The sequence below is a fragment of the Misgurnus anguillicaudatus genome, chromosome 9 (assembly GCF_027580225.2).
Source record: "Misgurnus anguillicaudatus chromosome 9, ASM2758022v2, whole genome shotgun sequence".
In the NCBI taxonomy this organism is placed as follows: Eukaryota; Metazoa; Chordata; class Actinopteri; order Cypriniformes; family Cobitidae; genus Misgurnus; species Misgurnus anguillicaudatus.
This window is the reverse complement of record NC_073345.2, coordinates 13,169,196-13,193,721: the sequence shown is the minus strand read 5'-3', so window position 1 is coordinate 13,193,721 and position 24,526 is coordinate 13,169,196. Positions and strand designations below refer to the sequence as shown.

At 37.1% G+C, this 24,526-nt stretch overlaps 2 protein-coding genes across 5 annotated transcripts in view; one reads left to right on the top strand and one right to left on the bottom strand.

Annotated features, from left to right (window-relative positions):
* Window positions 1-15,104, top strand: part of LOC129423551 (transmembrane protein 164) — a 49,514-nt gene extending 34,410 nt beyond the window's left edge. The window contains exons 4-6 of the mRNA XM_055179882.2: window positions 4,822-4,900; window positions 8,979-9,079; window positions 13,230-15,104. Coding sequence (XP_055035857.1) covers window positions 4,822-4,900; window positions 8,979-9,079; window positions 13,230-13,436 — 387 coding nt within the window. The 3' untranslated portion in view covers window positions 13,437-15,104. The remainder of the gene's footprint in view (window positions 1-4,821; window positions 4,901-8,978; window positions 9,080-13,229) is intronic.
* Window positions 15,105-18,772: 3,668 nt separating this feature from the next.
* ammecr1 (AMMECR nuclear protein 1) overlaps window positions 18,773-24,526 on the bottom strand; it is a 49,463-nt gene continuing 43,709 nt past the window's right edge. For 2 of the 4 annotated variants that reach the window (XM_055179881.2, XM_073871149.1), the window contains 3 exons: window positions 23,252-23,342; window positions 21,854-21,950; window positions 18,773-19,187 (listed from right to left, as the gene is read on the bottom strand). In XM_055179881.2, the coding sequence (XP_055035856.1) occupies window positions 19,073-19,187; window positions 21,854-21,950; window positions 23,252-23,342 (303 nt within the window). In that variant the 3' untranslated portion in view covers window positions 18,773-19,072. Of the gene's footprint in view, window positions 19,188-21,853; window positions 22,638-23,251; window positions 23,343-24,526 lie in introns of those variants that run through there. The other 2 variants (XR_012371061.1, XR_012371062.1) reach the window with 2 other exon arrangements.

Genomic DNA, 24,526 nt, shown 5'->3' with positions numbered 1-24,526 from the left:
GCTTTAGGGGTGCTGAGCACCCAATGAGCTCCGCTGCCACCACTCGCTCTTTTTTCCTACAGAAACCAATAATATGTATATTGTAAAATAGCTTTCATTTTAACATTGGTTCAACTAACTCCAAAATAAAGATTTTTTGGAGACCTTTCAGGCATGAAAATGGGTCAGGGGTGAAAAAGATGAGAAGAATATTACCCCTAGGGTCCGGGAGCATGCTCCCCCTTAGAATTTTTTTAAAATTACATATTTTAAAGCATCAATCTGGTGAGTTTTCAGATGCATTTTTTGCCAACCTTTTTATTTCTAATTAATGGTGAGCTAGCACATTTTTGCCATTAATGCCATATTAAAGTCTCAGGACAAAAGGTGGGCTACACCAGCAGTGTGGGTATGGCTTTATGTGAATATACAGTGTATCGTTTGCCTTTGTCAAAATGACAAATCTCCTAATTTATAACTTTTATGCCTACAACATATGGTAGGTTTATTAATAGTTTGTTAATTTGCAGCTTTTCTTTTAACAGTCCTTTAATTGAACCTTTACTATATGTCTAAAACAAAACACTTGTGACTCCTGCACTAAGGGTTAAAGACGTTATCACCTTCATATTAGTCTACATGTGACAAACTAAATAAATATTTATTGTCTAGTTTGATAGTCAGACAGTTAGTGATTTCACACATAACTTACCGGTAGCCTACTGGTGGTATACAGTGATATGTAGTTTGTTTTCACTCTGTTCCAAACGCCATGTTTTCATGACGACTGACCAGAAAAGACGCCCGTGATGTCATGTTTACATGACAACCGATTGTTAAAATAAGTCTCAAATTAACGAAAATCATACAATAAACTTTAACAACGGAGACACACGTAAGCAACTACCCTGAGACGCACTGCATGCGTCTTGCGGAAGAACATTGTAACCGGCGCTACTTCTCTCCGTTTAAGTCTATGGACGAGTCACCCAGGTACTGTGCTACTCCGCAGCGCGCGGGTACCCGCCGGACTTAAATAATCCGAAAATAAACACTTATTTATACGTGTACCATGGTGATTCATTATAAGACAAAAACACGACTTGAAAGATTGATTCGTGATGTACTCGCTCATTATAAACATAACGTAAACATTTTTTAAGATTTGAACAAAAAAGTTGCATCACAACACTATCTGATTCTCACTCTGCGTGTGTTTCACGCTGAATGACGGACGGGCTAAGCGATGCAGGTACAGAGAAGTAGAAGATGATGACACCATTTGGTTTTCATTTTCTACCTTATTATATATTTTAAACCACAAACTACGGAGTATGTTTTGGACATTATTTAACCTGGTCAAAGACGAACGAACATTTTAGAATAATTAAATTTCTTGCCCCAAGTTTTAGGGGTGCTGAGCTCCTTTTTAGGGGTGCTGAAGCACCCCTAAAAAGGGGCTAGCCTCGCCCATGAGTTAAATTAAGATATTTATGGATCTTTTATAAACATGATTTAGATAAAGACATTACTGGTGTGCATCTTAAGACATATCAATCGCACTGGCTTATTTAGAGGAAAACAGCACCGTTTTTCAATATTTTACTATGTTCTTACCTCGACTTAGATGAATTAATACATCCCTATCTTATTTCAATGCATGCACTTAATCTTTATACAGCGCGTCGTGAATGTGTTAGCATTTAGCCTAGCCCCATTCATTCCTTAGGATACAAACAGGAATGAATTTAAAAGCCACCAAACACTTCCATGTTTTCCCTATTTAAAGACTTTTACATGAGTAGATACACGAGTAAGTATGGTGACACAAAATAAAATGTGGCGATTTTTTAATAGATAAAAAATGAGAAGTAGATTGTATGGTGGAAGAGTACTTAGTTTGCAGCAGTTTGACCTTGGCGCGCAGTAACATCATCACTCCTGACTACTCCCCCTCTTGCTCAAACTTCCATCAATATTATCCGCTTAAAAAATCGCCACGTTTTATTTCGTGCCACCATACTTACTTGTGTAACTACTAGGGTTGCCGCGGTGACAGAATTTTCCCACCGGTTAATCGGCGCGTCACAAACCCGGTGATCCCGGTATCACCGGGTGGGAGGGGCTTATAAATGTGCATGCAGACGTGCACATTTTACTTTCACTTTTGAATCACGCAACTGTTTAAATGCAGTGCTTGCATAAGCTGCGTTAAATCCACTGATCTAATCGCGTATGAATTTGCGTGCAATGCAAGTGCAACAGCTGGTTTAATTAAGTGCTTGAGTCAATGTGCGCAGGTAATTCTCACAGAACCCGCCAGTCCCAAGCAGAGCAGCCGGCTACTTCTCTATAAAGCGCTGCTTGAATGTTGGGTTTATTATTTTTCTTGATGAAAAACACAACAACAAAACGATCTCGCTTATATTAAACATTGTATATTATAACAAATACGAGTAAGCACGCGGCTTCTGCCATCGTCTGGTCTGTCAGCTCGCCTGCACACTGACAGAAATAAATGAAATCTGACACCTGCTGCTCAGTGACGTGACGCGCGTTCAGCTCCGCTGAGCAGACACATTCAGTTCTTAGTGTTTGCTCTCTCTAACGAAACTAAATGATTAAATTACACGAAAATATCAAAACGACGGTGAAATACGGTGTCGCGGTGGGCAAGTGTTCTAACCGGTGAGAGGCTGAAGTACCGGTTATCACCGTTTCACCGACTATCGCGGCAAGCCTAGTAACTACTCATGTAACAGTCTTTAAATAGGGAAAACATGAAAGTGTTTGGTGGCTTCTAAATTTGGATCCTAATGAATGAATGGGGCTAGGCTAAATGCTAACACATTCACAACACGCTGTACAAAGATTAACTGCACGCAATTGGAAAAAGATGGACATGTATTAGTTGAGGTAAGAACATAGTAAAACATTGAAAAACGGTGGTGTTTTCCTTTAAGATCTGTCAGTCCAAGTTATTTTCAGTCGAGACAGCTCAAACATGTGTCTTAGTCTAGGACTTGTCTTAAAGGGGCCATGGCACAAGACTTTTTTAAGATGTCAAATAAATCTCTGGTGTCCCCAGAGCACATATGTAAAGCCTTAGCTCAAAATACCATATAAATAATTTATTATAGCATGTTAAAATTGCCACTTTGTAGGTGTGTCCTTTAAAATGCAAATGAGCCGACGCAACCCAAACACTGATCACAATGATGGTGGTTGTTGCAATTAAAACTCAATTGTGCTTTTCTCTGCACTAAATGGCAGTGCTGTGGTTGTATAGTGCAGATAAAGGGGTGATATTATTATAATAAGAGCTCCTTATGACATCATAATGAGAGCCAAATTTCAACAACTTATTTTTTCATGTGCTTGTAGAGAATGGTTTACCAAAACTAAGTTACTGGGTTGATCTTTTTCACATTTTCTAGGTTGATAAAAGCATTGGGGACCCAATTATAGCACTTAAACATGAAAAAAGTCAGATTTTCATGCCATGGCCCCTTTATGCCTTGTCTCTGAAACCGGGGGTATAAATGTCAATTTAAAAACATTGACCCTTACAAATAGTTTTGTGGTCCAGGGTAACATATTTTGTTTAATTTGCATGTAAGTGACCATTACAAAATGCCAAATTATATCAGAAAACGGAGAACTCGTGCAAAATGGATAGATGTTTTATGTACCAATAAAAGAAACAGATGAAGGTCCAATAACAATGTGAAATACTACTGATAAAAACTTTAAAGCAGATAAAAAAATTATGTTTTTAAAGTTAAACATGAAAATGTGCTATCAAGTTATTGAAATATTTACTTAAATTCGTCTTTAAGGGGGTACTTCAAGTAAACAGCTTGGGTCAAGGGGTTCGGCTGACCAATTGAAAACCCTTGAGATGGTGTATAAGCAGAGCCCGACTTGTTTGGCCAGCTGTAGTGGATTTGAAAATGTCTGTATATTTTTGCATGAAATTAATTTACATTAAATTGAATTTGCATGAACTTCACGCAGATATCCTAGTAAAAACGTGCACATCATTACTTCAGTCTTCAAGGCGTTGTTTTATTTTATACGTTACAAATGTTTTGCTTCAGAAGTGCGTAGTCTTTATTATAAATGTCACTTATTTATTTCATCACATATTTTTGTAGTAATGGGGCTCCATACAGGTTTTGTCGGTATCAGTTTAACAATATAATACAACTGATAGTCGTAAGTTAACATTATTTGATCTCTCTTTACTAAAGTACACGTTTTTGTGCTTTTAATCTTATGCCGTGCAGTACTGTGACACAATGCTCTGTCACAGTTTTACATACCATGATATTATCTTGTTTCTGTGTACCGTACCCCTAAATGTGTTTCCGGTAGTGTATCTTGTTTCCTTCCTAGGTAGTCAGCAGCTCTCACAAACTTCACACTTCACATAAATACTGCAACATTTCTATTACACGCTACTATGATGTGATCATGGTAAAGTGGAAAGTGGCATAAATACCAAGAAAATGCATTTATTTGGTACTACACACACAGGATTTGAACCACAAGATGTGACGATCAATCCACATTTATAGCATTTATCTACTCATCGGTCTTATTTGTTTAGATGTACTCTCTTAGATATTCCTTTGCCGGTTGTCAGCATTTCTTTTGCATATCTTTAAACGGGTTCATATTTCAGATGGACACACATGATAGCATTAAGTTATCACAATGTTAGGTGAAGTGTTAATTCAGGCAGTGTTGAATTTACCCATATGCAAGTTACACAACAAAGTGAAATCTACTTCCCCACATGCATTAGTTTCTGATCTTGACTTATGTTTTCCTCCACAGCTGCCTTTTGAGAAGGAGATCTATTATATTCAACACTTCATGCTGTATCTCGTGCCAGTCTACCTCTTCAGGAAAGGAGGTGAGACGATCTGGAGATCTGTGGCACCACCACGCCTTATTTTACTTTCGTTTCGTTTGAGAACCGGACTATGTAAATCTTATTAAAATCAGTATGGGATTCTTTATACAGATAACCCAAAACAGGCGTCAATGTGGCAACTATATTGACGTCAGAACCTGTTTGAACCTGTTTAGAGAGAAAATACAGTAGATTAAACCTGTATCGCCATCTAGTGTTCAGAATAATGCAGGTACTGAGTATTGCAACTCCAGAAAAGTGTTTCTCAATCTGAGGCCAGAAGGGGTCTCAAGATGACTTAAAAGGATTAAAAATAAGACAAAGTTAAACAAACACACATCTTTCTAGTTACACCAGGCCTTTTAATATTTTATTTGGTTGAAATTGTGAGGGTGCCTTTAAATACTGTTGGGTGATTCTCACGAAATCCAGATTTAGAAGGTGTCCAGCATCAGAATTTTTAAAAAGCCATTGAAGCCCTTTTTTTTTGCACATATAAGATTAAGGTCTGAACTATAATCATTATTTTTAGAGGATTTAAAAAATATTTCCTATAGAATAATTTATATTTTTTAGATTATCATTATCAAAAAGTGTCATTACCGCAACATGATATTATATTAAATATATGCATTTACAAACTCATGTTTCTGTAATGAGAACTAAAAAGTTGTCTAGGTACTATGACAAACAAAATTTCATCTGGAGAGAAAAAATAAGAACTGTTTACCTGGTAGCCATCTTGAGTGTCACAGTCAATGATGTCCCTTACAACAATTTTTTTTTTTTTGAAAATGTTAGTTCTGTGAGGGCTTAAACAATGATTGAAAATTGTTGCGGAGGATGAGAAAATTGGTCTTGGACACGTTTATATTCCTTATTATTGTCTCTACATTTAACAATGATCACCAAATACCACATGTTTCTTTACTGTAAATGTTAATAGTATAACATGCACTGAAGCTTTTTATTTTTTAGATTTTTTTTAATTATAAATGAAGAGTTTCGGGGCAAAACGGGATAACCACCGTTTTTTTAATTGTTGAGAAATCTCGTTTTTTGGTTGTGGATTGCAGTTAATTTCAATGAAACTGCAGTTGGTTTGTTTTGATTTATAACTTCATAACTTAAAAAATACCGCTAAGTAGCACCATAAAACAAAATAATAACATGATAACATAATAATAAACATGTTTTGACAAATATGTTAAAAAAATTGATTTATCTCGTTTTGCAACGAAACTCTTCAAATATTACCATGTCAAAAAAACAAAATCCATTCATGGACACGTTGCGGTAATGATAATTTCCCCTTAAATGTGAAAAAAAATTGGTTTGTATGATGTCATTTGAAATCATATGCAAAATAGTACATGAAGAGATGTTTGTAACTGTATGCTGCTTATTTTGATAGCATTTACTTTTATTGTAAAAATGTTGCATCATGACACCTCATAAGTAAAATTTCCCGAGAATCACCCTGTTGAGGACAACAACAGGGCATAATGATAGATATAAAGGTTGAGATCCGATGCTTTAGAGGACTGTACCACACTGTATTGCTGTCACTGGATCAGACCTATATGGGTGATTCTCACGAAAACTTGGTTTTAAAAATGTCAAGCATGAAAATGTAAAAATTGCTTAAATTAAAAATTTTTCCCACCAGACATTGAAAAACAAAGTCTGGAGTAAATAGGAACATTAATTTAAAAAATGTTACTTATCATTTAACACTTTTTGTAACATAATTTAAAAAATTTGTCCTAAAAAATCTCATTACCGCAACAGTCAGAAAACATCAACACTGACATATTTTCAAAATGACATGACAAACCTGAAAGAACATAATTTGGAGATTCTGCACATGCATTTAAAATCAAAGTATTATGCTTCTATTAATTAAATTAACATTTAATAAGCATCTGTTGCGGTAATGATAATCAAAATGTCGTGTAAGCATTCAGACAAGACAATATTTCAAATTAACTGTAAAAAAATGATCTTACCTGGTAGCCATCTATAAGTAACTGGTCCATGTGCTTGGTCACTCAAAATCAAACTTTATTAAAATTCTGTATGTGTGCTTAAACTGTTCTCAAAAAGTGTTGCGGAGAATGAGAACATCAGGCATGGACACATCATTTTCCTAATTTTTCTTCATTATTATTATACATGAATATTCAGTAAATATTTTTTCTGTCATCTAAAGTAGTCTAGCAAAACATCCATTTATTTTTTTTCTTAATATTTTTGTGTTAATTTGATTAAATTACAACATAACGCATGTTCAAACACAGCCGGACACATTGCGGTAATGAGAATTTCAGCAGAAAATGAGATAAAATTTACAATTATAAATTCTTATGTTGAAATCACACATTGTGCAAGGTAGAACACAGTATTGTGTTAATTATGATGCTTTTTAATGTTACTATATTACACATTTTAAAGCTAAAATCATTAGTGCCGTGGTGTTTCAATGGTTTCGTGAAAATCACCCATATATATATATATATATATATATATATATATATATATCATTTGAGAGTTGAATAAATACGCTTTCCATTGATGTATATTTAAATATATTTGAAATCTTAGGGTGCCAAAAAAAATTGAAAATCGCCTTTAAAGTTGTCCAAATTAAGTCTGTAGCAGTGCATCCACTCACAAAAATAAGTTTTAATATATTTACAGTAGGAAATTTACAAAATATCTTTATGGAACATGATCTTTACTTAAAATCTTGGAGACACTCCACTTTTTTTTGAAAATATTTTCATTTTTCAGCTCCACTAGAGTTTTGGAATCCATTCAGCCGATCTCCTGGTCTGACGGTATCACTTTTAGCTAGCTTAGCACAATCCATTGAATCTGACTATTAGCATCACTTTCAAAAATAACCCAAGAGTTTCAATATTTTTCCCATTCCAGCTTTTGTACCTTTTTCTAATAACGCATCTAAAATAATTATGCAGGCATCCTGCATACTTTTAGCTAAAGTTTGGTACGCTGCAGCTTATCCTGGCTATGACAAGTAAAGCAATCAATCAGTTTTTACTTAGTGGGTTTATCAGAACTATGATACAGTAATAGATAAAAGGCCAACTGATAGGAAATCATCTTGGATAAGTTTTATTTAAAGCCCGGGATACATTGCACAATTTTGGGCTGTCCCAGCTGAAAGATTGCCATCGTGAAACAATCGACGCGATTTCTGTGATCGTGGCTCTTCATCGGTTCAAAGACGGATGTTTTCCCGGTCTTCTTGAGTTCAAAGATAGCCAACAATAGTTTTCTGACAGTGTCAGAAGTGTATTTGCTGCTACGACCTGCATAGTGGTATTTGTTTTGGGCTAACGTGTGATGTAGCCATCGAAGCCTCCCTGTCATCGTACATGCTTGAAGTTTAAACGATCCATGTCGCACAGTGTGATAAGGTAAAGATCTAATAGGAGTGCAAAACTGCAGTGTATTCCAGGCTTAAAAGTTAAAGTTGTCAAAAAGATTGCATCCAGAATGACCCCATAGTCACATGTCAGTGTCTCGGTAAAGCTTGAAGAGAAACTTATTTTGCTGTACCAACCTGCTGCCTGAACATTATCCTGCTTATTACACGGCTAGTTTTTACCTCAAGTAAATCAAGGAACATTAAACATTGATTTGAATTGTTTTTATTTTTTCATTTATTTCATTTTAAACCTGAATTGTCGCTACTGGCCAATCAGAACATTTTAACAATTCGTGTAAAAATTGTTCATGCGCATTTGCAATCTCATATTAGAGATTATTCTGGGTTTAAATTTAGGCAAGGACAACATCGGTCATATTACTACAGACAGTAATTCATACTCATCCAAACTGTCTCACTGTAACGGATATGGACTCTAATGGCTTATTGCTGTATGGCAAGCACAGAACAAAATCAATAAATGGTTTAATAAACAAAACCCAGGCTTCTGTATGTAAGTGAATAAGGCTTCTATTAATACATTTAAATGATCAACCTAAATAAAGAACAGATACGGGCTGCACACATATAGTAGTATTAATGTGTATGTGCTCTCTTTGACAGGTGTATATAAACCAGAGCCGCTGGGTGACATGTGGTGGGCGCTGCTGTCTACAGGAATACTCTTCCTCTATCACTTCGTGTTCCTGCAGGGACTTGGAATGGTGAGAGAGATAATTTAACACTACGGCCAAGTTTACAATAGAATAGTAGCGTACTAGTTACCTAATACTGGGTAGTATACACTAGGGGTGCACTGATACATCGGCCAATGATGCTTGCTATGCTTCTCAATGAATTACGGTGAAATGCCGCTACATCCAAAAGCCAGAGGGCGCTCTCGTGCAGAAACTTAATATGCGCTGCAGACAAAGAACCATACACACACATCTCCAGGAAATGTCTTAAGGATATATTTTTATTGATGTTCTTTAAATCTTTTCAGGTATTTTCATGATAATAAAGAATATGTATAATGATTATGTTTGATGAGTGTTGTTTTTAAAAATGCTTGTTAGAAACGACTCAAACTAACAATGATTTCAGATCGATAAGGACTTGCTGATCAAAAGCCGTCGTACATAAAACAGCTGTGAATAATATCGGCGGTACGATTCAGAATAGTTATTGGCCACGTATTATTAGTGTATATCGGCATTTATCGGTGCACCCCTAGTATACACTCCTTATTTCGGGTATGATACATTGTCAGCACCCGGATGACATATTTGACTTTTCATACTTTCTTGAAATAAATCTCTTTGACATCCAGACCAAAATCTCATAATGATGAGATTAGGAGCATATGATGTGATGTGACCATACTCAGTCAATATTAAAGATATCAATGTTATATTTTTTACAGAATGTTGTTTATATTAAGTAAGAAGATTTTATGTGGAACAGTAAATCACAAATATAGACTTTAGTTGGGGTTTTGCAGATAGGGTCACATTTAAAGTATACATTTATTAACACATTCCCCGCCAGAATTTTTTGTGATTTCCACAAAAGTTTCACAAAATGCCTTGCAGAAAGTTCTCTTCAATAAATATAGAAACATACAATATATCAAATGAAAGAACAAACCTTCTACTTTCAAACAAACATGTTTTATCATATCTTCATTTGTTTTCTTTTTTATCACCTCTCTTAAATATGGGAAGGTTTCTTTAAAAATACCAAACTTGAACTAATTGCATTTTTAGCAATAATTTTTATTAGAGATCAGATTCAGAACTATGATCAAAACATACATGAGTTTACAATGTTGTTTATTAGTTGATGCTTCAGTTTTTTATAATTTGGGTAAGAGCGCCATCCAGTGGATAATAACAGAATTAAAGATTACCGTAAAAATTTTCAGGGAAGTTTCATTGGCAGGGAAACGTTTTCTCTTAATTGCAAGATAACTGGTCAATGGCGGGGAAAGAGTTAATGCATGCAAAACCCACAATTTTAGCACCGTTAAAGGGTCAGTTCACACAAAAATGAAAATTGCCCCATGATTAACTTACCCTCAATTCATCCTTGATGTATACAATAATCTTTTTTCAACACAATCTGATGTTATAATGGAAGTAAATGGTGCTTCTGATTTGAAGGCCAAAAAAGCCTTCACAGAAGTAATCTGCATGGTTCCACAGAGTTAATAAAAGCCTTTTAAGGGCAATGAATGTGATCTTGTTTTAAAATAAAATTAGGGGTGCACCGATAAATGCCAATATGCACCTAATAATACGTGGCCGATAACTATTCTGAATCATGCAGCCGATATTATTCACGGATATTGATCAGTAAGTCATATCGATCTGAAATCACTGTTAGTTTGAGTCGTTTATAACATGCATTTGAAAAAGCAACACGCGTTAAACACAATCATTATACATATTCTTTATTATCATGAAAATACCTGAAAAGGTTTGAAGAACAGCAATATGAATATATCCTTAAGACATTTCCTAGAGCTGCGTGTCATAACTGCTTGTGTATGGTCTGCAGCGCATACTGAGTTTCTGCACAAGAGCGCCCTCTGGCTTTTGGATGTAGCGGCATTTCACCGTAATTCATTGAGAAGCATAGCAAGCATTATCTTCCGATATATCGGTGCACCCCTAAATAAAATCACAGGGTTCCCGCGGGGTCTTAAAAAGTCTAAAATTCAGAAAGTTAAATTTAAAGGCGCTCTAAGCGAATTGACGCATTTTAGACCACAAAACATTTTTTGTTACATACAGCAAACATCTCCTCACTATCTGCTTGCTGCCTGTCCGCTGATCAAACTGTAAAAAAACGCGATCTCTGTAGACAGCTCAGGCTCGACAAACGGAAATATCAACATAGTGGCCAAACCTAGCACAACAAAACATAACAAAGTGTTCCAGCCAATAAACGACAAGAAGGATTTGGGGGTGGGGTTTGGGCGCATTCATGAAAGCACGGACGGGAGAGGGGGAGGCGTTAGCTACGCTCCGTTTGTTTGAAAACAGTTCAAACATATACAGGAAGTGACGTTGCACATTATTCGCTTAGAGAGCCTTTAAGGCCATAAAAAGTCTTAAAAACGGACAGATTTTCATCCTAGGTCTTAAATTTAATTAACACAAGTCTTAAATTTCTTACCTCCATTTATTCCTGAAAAGCGTTGTCCGCAAAAAATAAAATAGTATTTAAAATGCTGTAGAACTAATCAGTGACGGAGGCAGAAAGTGTTTGATGGGCGGGCCTCTAAAAAGAAAAGTTCTGCACTTCACGCATCACTGAATCGCACTTCAATCCAGTTTTTTTTATCATTATTTAAGGGAACAAATGTAGGCTATTATAATCCACGCAATTCATGCCATAAGCTATATTTCAGGTGTTGTGATCTTACGTATACTGTAGGTTTGGCGAGAAACAAACCTTAAATGCAGTTTTGTATAAGCAAAAATCTTTTCTGTGTTAATTTAACCAACTAGCCTGTGGCTTACCTGAGCATTTGCCAGGTTCTGAAACAGAGGACCCAAATGTGAAAAAAAAACCAAAATCATACTGATTTTCCCATATTAGTGGATTTTATTTGTAAAAAAAAGATAAAATAAAAATATAATGTTTCGAGAATTTCTGAGATCATTGTTGGTCTTAAATTTCACTCATAATGGTCTTAAAAAGGTCTTTAAAAGTCTTAAATTTGACTTGGTGAAACCTGCAGCAACCCTGAAATGAATATTTAAAACTTTACAAACTTAAATAACTAGCTTCTGCTAACGACCGACACACGTTCACGAGAGTGCGCATTTCTAGCGTATAACCAGCCTGATCTCACAAAGATTCGTACATATTTTATGAGTTACATATTTTATTTTAATTTGTATGAATTGTACAAATGTGCAAAAACATAAGAATATCATAAAAACGATAATAAAATCCCACCGCTAATCCCAATGTCACAGGGGTCAAGGCAAATCGTACAAAAATGTACCAGTTCATATGAATTGGCCACCTCGGAAAAATATGTACGAATTCCCATAGCGTTGGTATGACGCAGCGTCTCATCTTCGCTATGTCTTGTACGTTACATCCTACGTCAATGCAAAGCTACTTACTGAATTAAACCTGTAATATAATGAGTTCATGTCAATACTAGTGCACAAATTGGTAAGTTAGTATGCAGCGAGTACTTATGATACCTTTCAATCAGGCCGTGTCCTGAATCTTTATTATTGTGCTTGGTGACAATTGCCCAATACACAGTGAATTGTTGTTGTTGCTGCGGTAGAGAGCTGCATCAGCATTAGTTTTCCATACTTGAACTCAAAGATGTCGGATTTTGAGTGCACAGAATACTGGATAATGGCAAATTGAATAGATTCTGTCTTTCAGGGTAACCATTATCCACCCGTCTCACTTTAAGCACAGCTTTGTCGCTTTCCTGGAAATTCACCCTAATTGCTTTGCAGTCTTCATGTTGTTTTGACGTTCGCTCGGTGACACTGTTAAGCAACGTTCGCTCGAGCAGGTGTTGCTTCATATTGCGGCGCATGGTGTGACTTTATTTTCCATAGGAGCGGCTGAATCCGTACTGATTTAATTATCGGCTAACACCCATATTCACACGTTTTGCAGAAGCAGATGGATCAACTTATACACAGAGATGCACATTTTTTCTGCCATACAAGACACTTTTCACATCAAACATATGTTGTTATTGCCTGTAACATGTTGCAAAATCATTAAAAATATAAAATTTTTATACCCATGTACTTGTGTTCGGTCACAATGGGTGAGAAAGCATTTGTCGTCATGACTAACATCTCACATTTCACCTCCCACCAGGTGACAGAAGTGAATCTGAACAACATGCTGTGTCCAGCTGTCTCGGACCCCTTCTACGGGCCGTGGTATCGAGTGTGGGCCACGGGACACCAGACCGCCCTCACGTTAGTCCACGGCAAGGCTTTGACCATCCTCTCGCAGCACACCGCCCCCATGTGCCGCTACCTACTGGACATGGCGCGTCTTCGCAACAAGAAGGTGGACTAAGGGGTTTTTTTATTGGACAAAACCTCTACCTACATTATCAAGAGTCTCATAAATACAGTTACATACCTTTTTTGTCATGGGCAGTATGACGTTTCATCCAAACTATACGTGCATTCTGGAGAGGCTGTTTTTGCCTCTTCGGATGCGACACAAACCCTGCCTTGTTTTTGTTTTGGAGTCTTCGCACAATGAAGATCCCATCTTCGAGTTGCCTTGTTTATAGTTGCGCTCATCTAACAGTGAAATGGGTCCAGCCCAGTTACATTGACTTGATTGCTAAATAGCTGTTTATGTGTCATCAGCACTGTATTTCTTGTAAGTCTCGCTCGCTGGCTTTCAGATGAAGTGTGCTGCCATTTTAAAAGTCAATTTTGTGAATATCGTGTACCTTTTTTGTGGAAACATCCGTGTAGTGCTACTGTATGTTCTGGAGGATTCGTTGGGTATATACCAGACCCTTTTTGTGTAAATATAGTCAAAACTCTTTAGTGACCAAGCTGAAGCCATTACTGTATCTTTGGTCATAATATGAAACGCTTTCTATTGGCTGAAGGTGATATTGATTGACTGGCTGACGCTGTTATATTCTAGATGAATTGCAGTTATGTGTCATAGGAAACTGACTGAGGTAAATTTTTAGCCAGTACAATTTTTTGTTATCTAAACTTTTTAATCGAAAGTGCTTTAGTGATTTTTTTTTTCATTCTTTTAAATTCATAATTTATTCTTAGCGATACGTTTTACAAACAGCCAAACTGATTGCTTAGGAGGGGGCAGTTTGGTTTTTAAACTTAAATTTGCATTACTTTATTCCGTACAGATGAGGATAAAGTGAATAGCAGCAGTTTTACAGCAAACAGAAATTTAAAACTTGCTTATTTAAAGGGATAGTTCACAGAAAGTAGTTCATTTACTCGCACTCAAATTGTTACAAACCTGTATAAATGTATTTGTTTTGCTGAACACACATTAAGATATTTTTAAGTTCGTTTGTAACCAAGAAGCAGATCTGGGGCACCATTAACTTCCATAGAAAAAAATACTAGTATGGAGGTGAATGGTGCCCCAGATCAGTATTAAAATTAAGAAATTTATACAGGTTTGTAACAATTTGAGAGTGAATAAATGAGAGGATTTTCGTGTTTCGGTGAACTATCCCTTTAACTTTTCTTTAGGCAAGTGCCCCACAAATTGCCCCACACTTAATGCACTCCATCTCTCAATAGATGTCTTTATAGACTTCCTGAACGTCAGCCAGCTCCTTATTGGACGGGCTGATTAATCCAGGTGTGTCTGATTATTGTTGTTGTGACTACTGAGGTCAGGCACACCTGGATTAATCAGTTTGTCCAATAATGGCAGACAGGAAACAAGGAGCTGGCTGAAGTTCAGGAAGTAGTGCAGCTGGGTATAAAGCCTATTATCAAGGCTCAGAAATGAAGATATCGTTTGATTAGGAACAGCGTGGAGTTGGGTGGAGCCATGCTCTCAATACAGCAGCCCCAGTGAATTATGGGATTGTTGTCATTTCAAACTCGACTGAAAGGGAATCCACCATCATTTTTGTACATATGTTTTTGTGAAATATGTGCCGTATTGAAAAGTCAACGTTTTACACGTGTTTGTTTCTCATCAGAAATGCAACCATTAAAGTACTCAAACACACAACGCTTGTTCTTTCAGAATTTTTTTATTGGATAAATGATTTAAAAGGTAATAACAATAATGTTTTAAAACTACATTTTCATTGCCACAGCCATAGCTCACATACCCACAGATATCCCCATCTTTATGCCAACCCACCCCCCAAACATGTTTACATTTTTTTTTCCTTTTATAATTTTTGTCTTTTTTTAGCCATACTATCATAATTCATAAATGCCCATTTCAAGTCTCGTCACACTAACAGCAATTCAATGGAGTATAGGATCTACTTCTACAGGGGATTTGTGTTTGTTTGTTTGTTTATTTATTTTCTCAGTTTCTGTTTAATATAGTCATTTTCACCCAGTCGTTACTTTAACAATTTCAAGTTTTTAAAGCAAAGAGAATTCAACCTCAAAACGGATAATACAATAAAACAGTGGTGGGTGTGCGTGGGGGCTACGCCAGGCAACCCCAGCGCCCGAACCGACAACGCTGTGAGCCGTCCATCATCACAGGGCACGTTTAAAACTCACCCCCTAAGTTCCAGAACATAGAAAACCACTAAAATAATTTAGAAACTAGGTCCAAAAATTGTGTGTTTTTTTAAGAATCAACTCGATGTACAAAAACAGTCATATTGTGTTTACTTTTTTGCCATTTTTTTGTATTTTGTTACAAAAAGATCTTCAAACAAGTTTATTGTAGTTCTTACATTTATTATTTTCATCATCATCATCATTATTATTATTATTATTTATACTTTTATTTTCTATATCTATCAGTGCGATTGTATGCCAGTGCAGCTACTGGGTCCAGAGTAAAGAAAAGAGGCTTTTTTTCTCCTTAAATGGCATTTAAAAATAAGGATTAACGCATCTTTTGTATAAAGTATAACTGCTGGTCTTAGGAAAAACTCATTAAGAAACCCATAAATCTAAGAGGCACGCTATGGGGTTTTCTTTCTTTACAAAAATATATAATAATGATGAAAAACAAAAAAATAATAAAAAATTGCAACCTAGTATTATAGTCATCGATACCGTGTGAGGTCTCAAAGACGGCTACAATGAAAATTCATTGAACTTCGGTCGCTAAAAACCTAAAACATTAGAAATTGTACAAAAAGAAACAGGAAACATACACAGAAATTAAAACAAAACATCTCTTGCAGGAAAGGTTTTGGAAGGACAGGAAGGCAGGTCTGTAGAGCAGCATTTGGACATGGCTGGAGGCATCTTTGGTTCGGTTGAACACACAAAAGTAACATGAGCAACACAATCCAAACGAATATGGGGTTGATGGGAAGTGCGAAGCTCGAATCTTGGTGTTGGAACCTGACGCTTATGCCTAAAATGCGTAGTAGTTGTTAAATAAAATAACAAGATGGGTCATAACTAATACTACAACATCAGAGAGAGAGCCCATCCCAAAATTAAGCCATTCCTGGCCCCATAGATGTTATGACTGAAGTATATTTCTACAGTGTTTAAATGTGCGTTTACTTCCCTCCCTCGTTTTCGGAAAGATGCCAGGTATCCCAAGTCAGTCGATATCCTCATAGTGGCCTATGAGAATTGTTAATAACTCCTATTCAAGTATTGATCTGTAGCTATTTATCTAGATATTTAAAGAGAACGCAACCGTATTTAGGCGTCAACTTCCCTCCTGAACTGCTAATTTGGTAGACGAACAGTCACCGACGTATACGGAGCGGTTGTTTTGTATAGTGTGAATGATGTACAACAGATGAGATGATAAGCATATGCCCGTATCCCCCCGGCCATGAGGGAAGGTGGGGTTAGACTCGTGACTACTTGTCCTTTCAAACCTGCAGGAGATTGTTACACTGGTATGAAAAGAAAAACACCTGTAAAACAGATCTGCATATATCGAGGATAACAATAATAAAGTCTGATATGAACGATGAGTCCGCATGACCAGTCGCATTTACTGCGACCACCCCCGACGCGAGGTCCGATAGCACCATTTTATGTAGTCTTTTTCGCGTATATCTATATAGCAGTGAAACAAGCATGCCATGTTTTAACAGGAGAAAAGACCCCTTATTCATGCAACAAATGTATTGCAAATGTGTATACATTAGTTTTCTCGCATGGATGCAAAGACTTAATTACTCAGTTTGTGCTGTTCAGTTAAATTTTTTTAATGGACCACAAAATGAGGCTCTGATTGGTCAACGTAGGATGAAATAAAAGGTGAAGCAGCAAATGCACCACTGCGCTTTCATAACTGACCTACTAAGTACGTGCGATTTGAGATGAAACCGTTCGAGAAACGTCAGAAGTGGATTTTGTTGAAGGAAAACGGGAACGTAAAAATCAACATGGTTTGGCAACCAAAATGAATCCGTTTTGCAAATGTTAAAGTCAATGGTTAAGCCCTCAGGGCGACATTTTGTGGTCCATGTCGTAACCATTTTTTTAAGGCAACACAACTGAAATCAGGTTTTTTATTTTAGTGAGCAAGGGAACGACTGTGGATGGAACCTCGAAAGCCCTTAACATTTTGCATATGAAAACAAAGACTTCTCTTCATTCCTCACTAAAGAAAGCTAGTACACTTAACCTACAGTCAGCGTGATGTTATAATCATCTACAAAACAGAAAATCATCTCAGTCCAGTTTTTATATCTTGGAATATGGGAGTCACCCAAAATAAAATGGCTGAACAGACTGAATATCATACAAAAAAGCTTCACCATAAGACCTTAAAGAGTTCAGCGGTCAACACAGCAGCTTTATCTGCTCGACTTGAGGTTACATCAGCGATTTTCTCCATCGTAAACATTGTCCACGTCGAGCATGATGATGCCGTGCTAACGTTTGATACATTACACAAGCATAAAACCAGATCATTAAAAAAATAAAAGAAGCTTTCCAAAGAGTCCTCCTGAGAGTAAACGGGTAAGCAGAATTAAAAATTAAAATAGTTAAAAGAGAGTTTTTGTTGTTTTTTATAGATCATCCCTGTCGTTTGACATTAAAGTTTTCCTCTCTGTGTGATGAAATAAGATACAAAGTTCAGACACCTTTGTCACCATCGCTTAGGTTGAACCGTCAAATAATGTATACGGTTTGTTTACTCCCTTACTCTGATACACAGACCTGCACTCGCAACATTTCACAAAAACACTATAGATAAACAGCACACGTTAACGTAAATAAGACACACCACTGGATGTAATGGATTATATGCTCGTTTTGCAACACTACACAAAAAATGGCAACCGACTGTTGAGTAAATTCAATTCAATGCTAAACTGCTTTGCATTATGGGAAAATCTCAGGCGCACCTAATAGCCAATTCTAGTGGTTTTAAACTTTAGACATGTTTGCGCACGTAACACACAAACAAACACGTGAATGACGTAACTAGCTCCAACTCGGTCGCACCGCATCCAACGAACCACAACAATACAAAAAAACATTAGTTATAAAACACGGAAATCATCCCAACGGAAATGAAATCGCACACAGAGAGGAAATGATATCCCTTGAACCCTGCGGTTGCCTACGTAATACAACGTCAAACTAATGAGAAATGATAAAAGGACAAGTCGCTAAAGCGTACGTAAAATAAGCGTATGTAAAATCCTAGCCCATCGTAAATATGACTTATTTCCATCCACAGACTCAAAAACCTGATTAGGAAATTTGTTGGGGAAAAAATACAACGTAGTACTTGTTTATTTGCTCGTAAAAAACAAGGGGTTATATGTCAATATATACGCTGCAAAACCTAAATTAATACAAAGAATAAAAATGAGAAAATAAATGAGTTGGTTCGCTTCAAAATCACTTAATGCTTATTTGCCACCCGCTGCCATGCCGCCATCTGACTGTCGACATGGCAACGGAAACTATCATCATAAAATGGTACAGTAGTACAGATAGCTAGACCACGAGGGGGCGGGCTCTCCCGGGAAGAGGTCCGCGGAGAGGTCCAGTGACTGGTCATGCGGCTCGCTGTCAGGAATAATGGTTGTACGGTGGGAGAGGGTGCCCGATGCCGTTCTGGTAGTGATGATGTTGCCGGTGGGCGATGTATTCTGCGTAGCTCATTGTCAACTTTTCACTACGGTACCTGAAACGAAAGAGTGCAAACGTTAGAATTACGTCATTTGCTTTCAATGTTATACCTTTATCTTCTTCAGACCAGTTTCTGGATTGTTTTCAGACATTAAATACTGAATCTTAATTCATTTCCGTCTGCCAAATTCTGATCGAATTCATAAAACTTCAGCTTTAGCAACGGGACCCACAGCTTGACGATTTACTAAACCTCAAAATAAAAGATGGTGGTTACAGTCTGTTCGTGATGAAAAAAGCCTCAAGACTTGATTATTTTAATGCACTATTGGCTGGGCGCCCAGCTGTCTTCATAAACTACAGTTAGTGCGAAATTCAGCTGCCAGAGTACATTCAGAGTAAATTTGATGTCAAATTATATCATCCCTGCTGTTTCCGTATCAGTTAAGCTTAAAAATGTTGCTTATATTCTTTGGGGTCAGACTTCTGAGAGCCTTATATTGTATATTACAGATCTTGGTCCCACTTTAGATGTATTTTTGTATGCAAAACCCAGAAGTTAGCATTTTAGCACTTCCAGTTTCATCCTGCCAAAGTCAATGGGATTTGGTTAAATGCCTCAAACAGAGCCCAAGATATTTTCACGTTCGATTCTATGACAAAAAAAACACCAGTAATACCCCTACTCGTGACTTTAAAAGGAAAACACCACCGTTTTTTTATATTTTACTGTTCTTAGCCATCTTTTTCAGGGTTCCCACACCTTAGTTAATTTCAAATTCAATGACCTTTCAAGGACTTTCCAGGTCCAATACCCTCAAATTGAAGGACTAAATGTGGGGAAACATTTCAAGTGAGAGCAAGGTTACATCGTGTTACCTTTTAAGATACATTGTTCAGTTCCCTTTCGAGGGAACTCGCGCTGCGTCACTTAGGTGACACTTTGGGGACGCCTCCAGGGGTAAGTGCGTCTAAATGTGTATATCAAATTCAACCAATGGAGAGGCTTAACAACAAAGACAGGGTGACGCGGGAGCCAGGAAGTATATCGCTATCTGAAATATTGCCAAAGACGGCGTTACAGGGATGCAGGAAATATTGCAAGGGAGACGCAGCGTCTCGTTCCCTTCTCAGGAAACAACAGCTACATTCGTAACCAGAGACGTTTTCATGTGTCAAACACAACTATGCAAAAAAACATTTTTGGTATGAATCAACATTCGCATACAGAAGATGTAAGCATTTAAAGTGAACAGTTTAGCACGTGTGCTTAAAAAGTCTAGATGATATTATCCTACACTACACAGGGAATAATGTGTTTTTTTTTTCAGAAAACTTCTTGCAAAAAATAGATTCAAGCACTTTCAATGACCTGTATGTATATTTTCAAAAACATCCGAGGGCCTTGAATTTTTTTCCCCAGATTAACAAACTTTCAAGGATTTCAAGGACCCGTGGGAACGCTATTTTTTCAATGCGCGCACTTCATCTTGACACAGTGCGTCGTGACTGTGTTGCATTTAGCCTAGGCCCCATTCATTCCTTAGGATCCAAACAAGGATGAATTTAGAAGCCACCAAACACTTCCATGTTTTCCCTATTTAAAGACTGTAACATGAGTAGTTACACGAGTAAGTATGGTGGAACAAAATAAACACACCGATTTTTTAAGCGGATTAAAGAAGAGCACTTCGTTTGCAGCACTTTGCGCACTAGCGCTAAATTCATACCTGTTTGGATCCTAAGAAATGAATGGGGCTAGGCTAAATGCTAACACATTCATGACACACTGTGCAAAGATAAAGTGCACGCATTAAAAAAAAGACAGGTATGTATTAAATCATCTAATTGAGGTAAGAACATAGTAAAATATTTAAAAAGGTGGTGTTTTCCTTTAAAGTGGGACTATAGAAATTGTCAGAGATTTTAAATCAGTCATCATGCATGAAGATCTCAAAAAATGGGCACAATTCCCAACAGCAATTCATCCACCAAGTATTTCCTTAACACAGATATGTTTTAATGAAATTTGAAAGAGTTGTTAGAAGCTTGGTTGTGATGACTGGCGAGGCCACGCCATAGATCCTACGCAAAAGTATTAATCGCTCTAAACACAACCCTAACGTAAAAATCACAAAAATGTACACTTCATGTCGATCCTACAATTAAATAAACAACTGTGTCACCATATATCTTCACAGGGCCTCCAATGTGATACTACTGTGAATGACTAATAGTTTTCATAGTCCTTCACCATGCCAAGCTTTTAAAAGGCCTCTATGGCACAGCGATGCTTTCTGCCCCAGAACGATGTAGTTACAATGTGTGCCAGCAACCAAGAAGCCAAAGCTTTAATTTAAACCCTTATCCATTAAACTACTGAAACAAGGTCCACTGAATAAGTGCCTGGTAAGGTTACAATGTATTCTTAGAATTAGCAAATCCTTGTCTCTGGTGAGGTGTTTGGTCTGGTGTAATGTGAAATACTTCTTAAAATAGATCTTTGACGCGTGGTTATCTGTTAGTCATGAGGATAAGAAATGTCTTGTAGACAGCACCTAAAGTCTTTACACTAAATCCAGCATGTGCAAGTTTCCAGTTTATTATCTCTGGGTAAGAGGTGGTGGCATATATAAAACTAGTGAAGCGTGGGTACAAAAAGATCCATTAAAATTGAAGAACACGATCGAGTGAATGTTTGAAAGAGGTTGACAGTCTCACCTGGTCAACTTAATAGTCTTCCTGAAGTCATTTGTGATGGGAGCTTTGTAACCTCCCTTTCGAAGTAAGGAATCTATGGTCTGAATGTGGTCCCATCCTATGGAGAGAGAGAAAAACGAAATAACTCAATGACATCATACTGACTGAGTTTAAAGGTCACCTATTGTGCCCCAGATAACAAGATGTAAAATAACTCTTTGGTGTCCCCAGAGTGTGTATGTAAAGTTTTAGCACAAAATACCCCATAGATAACTTATTATAGCATGTTAAAATTGGCCACTTTTTTAGATGCGCCGTTTTTGTGTGTGTCCCTTTAAATGCAAATGAGCTGTTGCTCTCGGCTCGCTTACCAGAGGGGGGCGGAGTTTCGAGAACTCTTGCGTCAGCAATCGGTCACAACAAAGCAGGAGAATCTCACGCAACAAGCGTTCAGCCTTATGTGCTTGAACCAGTTTAAAAAGCCAATCGTCTGACTGAACTGTGCATATTAAATACGTGTTTATTAACAGACGGTGAGCATTGTCTCACGCTGCCGTAAACAGCATACTGCACATACTGTTTAAATCAGTCAGAATAGTTTTCAGCATTTTACAAGAAAATAACTTTCATAAAAAGCATCTATAACACAAATCTTGCTTCAACTAGAGATTTATTTGATATGAAATCATAAAATCACATACAAAGCATGTTGCTTATATAGTATGTGTTTGAGGTGAATACAGTCGCGTTGTGCTGTCAATCATTCTGTCTTGTGCACTGCGTTAATCCTCATCTTCTTTATAATCTTCAGAGAAACAGATAAAACGGCATGTTTTATGCTTATATTGTATATGATGGAAGTGAATACAGTCACGTTGAGCTGTCAATCATTCTCTCTCTCTCTGTTTGTCTTGTGCACTAAGTTAATCCTCATCTTCTTTATAATCTACAGATAATACGACATGTTTATGCTCCTATTGTGTATTTTGGGGGAATACGGTCAGGTTGTGCTGTCAATCAATTTCCTTAAAAAAGCGTGATAGGCTTTTATATAACTCACTCTACATGGATCAAAAAGTGCACGAATAAACAAATTAAAGTGATATGAAACAGACATAATGTCTCTTTGGCAGAGACCACTGTAAAACAATGGCAGCCTCTGTGCAAATATGGCAGCTGGTAAGTGCTTATGGGCGGGGCTTTCCCTCCAGTGACATCATCAATGGGGAAAACCTCAATGCGTGCGTTTCTACACATAGGTTTTGAATTCTTAAAGGAGGAGTGAGTGGATTTTTACACACACTGCGGACACATACTGATGTTCTAACACATTATAAAAGTGAACTTTCATAATAGGTCCCCTTTAACCCTTTGGTCTTCATTCTTCATTTAACCTCGGAGCTGACGACATCATCTTACCTTGCTCCTTCGCAACCTCTGGCAGGTAGGTGGCGGTGCGCTTTGATCCTTTTTCATTAAAAAATTCTATCCTAATGCCGTGAACACCCACCTAGAAATAAGACAGGGACGTTTTGAAAATGCAATCCTCTTATTGGTGCTGACAATAATATTTGACCCTGGACCACAAAACCAGTAATAAGGTACATCATATGAAAATCCGAGGGTGCAAAAAAATGAGAAAATCGCCTTTAAAGTTGTCGAAATGAAGTCCTTAGCAACACATTACTTATACGATAAATTAATTAAAAATTTTTAGGGTGGGAAATGTATAAAATGTCTTTATATAACATGATCTTCACTTAATATCCTAATAATTTTTGGCAATAATTTTAACCCATACAATGTATTTTTGGCTATTGCTACAAATATACCTGTGCGACTTATGACTGGTTTTGGGGTTTAGGTCACATATTACAATCATAAAAATAGCCAGTTGAAGGAAAACTATCTGCACATTAGCTTTAATAATCCAGAACTGACAGCATTACCGTGGATTTACACCAGCCACATTTGAGGCGTCAAAATCGTGTATACCGCGCCCAGTTTGAGTGAACTCGTTTCATTCACGCATGAAATTCTAGTCATTGAGACATTCACATGGAAATTCGCGTCATGGGAGCGGCTAATCACGTCAGTACTAAAGCAAGCTCCTTATTGGTTAATGTGGCACGTTTTTCTGCCAAATTCAGTTCAAATTTTTCAACTCGCGAACTAGACGCGCGAATGAGGCAGAATTGCGTCGACCGCCGCGCGCTAAACGCCTCACTCGTGCGCGAGACCTCCAGACGCGCGTCAACGCGTCTTCACATTGACTTAACATTGAAACCAAACCGCATTTGACGCCTCTACCGTGGCTGATGTAAACGCAGCATTAATGGTCATTTTACTATACAGGCTTTTTGCACCTCTTTATAAGAGTAGAGGACTGAAACAGAAAATGAAGTGGGAGGATCACTATACTGGTATCTTTAGGGGAAGTTTAACATGAATATGGGCCTTATTTACAAAATGTAAACAAAAAAACTGTATAAAATGTAATTTACACAAAATGATACATTGAAAGGAAATTAAATGTGACTCTGCTTGTGAAATCCCAACTGAAGTCATTATTTGTGATATACTGTTTTCTATATAAACTCATTCTAAATAATGTAAATGTAAAGAACGCACTGTGAAAATATAACCTTGACATCTTTAATATTGACTGAGTAAGATCACGTCAAAGACTGAAAT